This window comes from Rhizopus microsporus (genome assembly GCF_002708625.1).
Source record: "Rhizopus microsporus ATCC 52813 unplaced genomic scaffold scaffold_85, whole genome shotgun sequence".
Lineage (NCBI taxonomy): Eukaryota > Fungi > Mucoromycota > Mucoromycetes > Mucorales > Rhizopodaceae > Rhizopus > Rhizopus microsporus.
In genome coordinates, this window is record NW_019672000.1 from 1 (window position 1) to 2,057 (window position 2,057).

Here is a 2,057-nt window from a genome sequence, read left to right on the forward strand (position 1 = left end):
GTGAAAACTGGTAGAGAGAAAAAGAAGGAAGAAGCTTATGTTCTTATTAAGTGGTCTTTTGCTATTGTCATTTGGAAGCACCAAAATCTACTCGTGCTACGCTTTCTAATTTTTTGCATTTTCAAACCAACAATACGGTTAAACAATTTTATTTGTTTATTTATAAAATATAAAGGCCACAAGGGGCACGCGATATTTTTATTATATCGTTTTTGCCCTGGCCAGTTCAAGTTGTGAGGCAGTATCTAAAAATCCCTATGGGCTCGAGGGCAAAAATGCTTTGGCTGACAGATTCGCGGAACAAGTGTTAAAAACACTGCTATGAAGAATTAAATAACCGTTTAAGCAGTTTCTGCCCTGGGTCAGATGGTGATGGTGGCTCTTTTCCATGGTATATGTGATCAAGCTCATGTAAGATAGCGCAGATTACGGGCCATCTGATAGTCCAAAACGACCTTATTTGAAAGGAGCGTGGTTTTCGAGTGGGAAGCTTATTTAAAAGGAGGGATAGAGGATCAGTTATAGACTTCGGTATTTATAAACGGTGATGCATGTCGAGGCAATAGATGGCATGTTGTTTTGTAAGGAGCTGTGAGGTGTGTCGAAGGTAGCGAGCAGTGTTATAACTGGATAACTAACCAGGACGCCACCGTATGCATCGGCTTTTTTCTAGTCTTGTCATGGGTAACCAAAGGATTGGATCTAAAGAGATTGTTGGGCGACACAGTGAGAACAGATTTGAGCTGCGTGCAGTACGCCGCTGTTCTAAGTTGTCTTGCAGGAATTACAAACGTATTTTCTTTAACAACCGTTTGTCTAGGATATCAGTATATTGCGCACAAAGTTTCCACAGTGGCGTTTTTGATATAGTATACCACTGAGAATTACTTGTGGAGAGGCGTATATGTAGAAGTAAATCTTGGGGTGACGTTGTAAGTCCAGCATAGTCAATCACGACCAGCCTTATAGGATGCACAGCTGTCTTTGCATACGAGATTAGATCTAAAAAATAAAAATTTCACTATGAGTTACAATGTTGTAGGTAATCGAGCTGTTTTTTACCTTGTATGTCGCCATGGGCATGGCGGATTTCCTTGCTTAGAGTGCTACGTTTCAAGTCTCGTTCCAGAAGAGGTGAATTGGCAGCACAAATGGGGGTCACATAGATCTTGCTGCACCGGCAGGGGTCCACCAGTCAAATTGCCAAAAACAGGAATGTAATCAATTTTAGCTTTGACAATCAAGTCCTGTTTAATTGTTGTTTTAAAGAAGCCAAAAGTGGAAGCCCGCAAAGTCCCAAATGGAAAAAGAGAAAGTGCCTCTTGTAGTCTTTAGCGGAGGGATGTTTGGAAAAGACAATGAAGTTGAAGGGAAACAGGCGCGGTGTTGCTGGTGTCTTTTGGAGAGCGTTAAAAAGAAGAGAGGCAGTTGGAGATCTCATCGCCGCTACAATTGATGAATACAAGATTTCCAAAGTTTGCAATGCTTGTAGTAGCGATCCTTCTGCAAGAATGTCTGAATTGAAAGGTTGTGGTTGTTGTATTTGGGTTTTGGATAGATTTTAACAAAGTAGAAAATACGATGAGACTGTGTTGTATCTTTATTCAGAATAAAGTGAAGAGAAAAGAAATGATAGCATAATCTATAATTATATATTAAGAAGCTGAGGTATTTAAACTAAGTTGACTATATTTGATTAAAGTGTAACAGATCTTATAGCAACATTAGGTTCAACTCTAGATATTGTATTTAAGCACTGAGTAGTAGCGTAGATACTACAGTAGTGTCCTGGTTTGTAACACCTGCAAGTTATTATGGCAACGAGATGCCAACGCTTGTAAGAATAGGCTGTCTATTTCTCTTTCGATTTGGGACGGAAGAGGTCGACCTTCCAACTATAGAAGAAGTTAAATGTTTTTTAAAATCGCCGTAATGAACACGGTCTCCCTTTTGGGATAAAGATTGTTGTTTTTGCATAAAACAATCCCAAGAATACAGCCACATCGAGCTATTTCTTTTTTTTTGCTTTCCCCTCTCAAGATTATGTAAAGACCAAT

General features: G+C 39.4%; 1 protein-coding gene across 1 annotated transcript; it reads left to right on the forward strand.

The window, feature by feature from the left end:
• Positions 1-1,023: 1,023 nt before the first annotated feature.
• Positions 1,024-1,586, forward strand: RHIMIDRAFT_296136 (uncharacterized protein; the record flags this gene model as incomplete). Its single annotated transcript, XM_023614249.1, has 2 exons — positions 1,024-1,042; positions 1,336-1,586. The coding sequence occupies 2 exons, from the start codon at positions 1,024-1,026 to the stop codon at positions 1,563-1,565; spliced, it is 249 nt and encodes an 82-aa protein (XP_023460886.1). The 3' UTR covers positions 1,566-1,586.
• Positions 1,587-2,057: the final 471 nt, after the last annotated feature.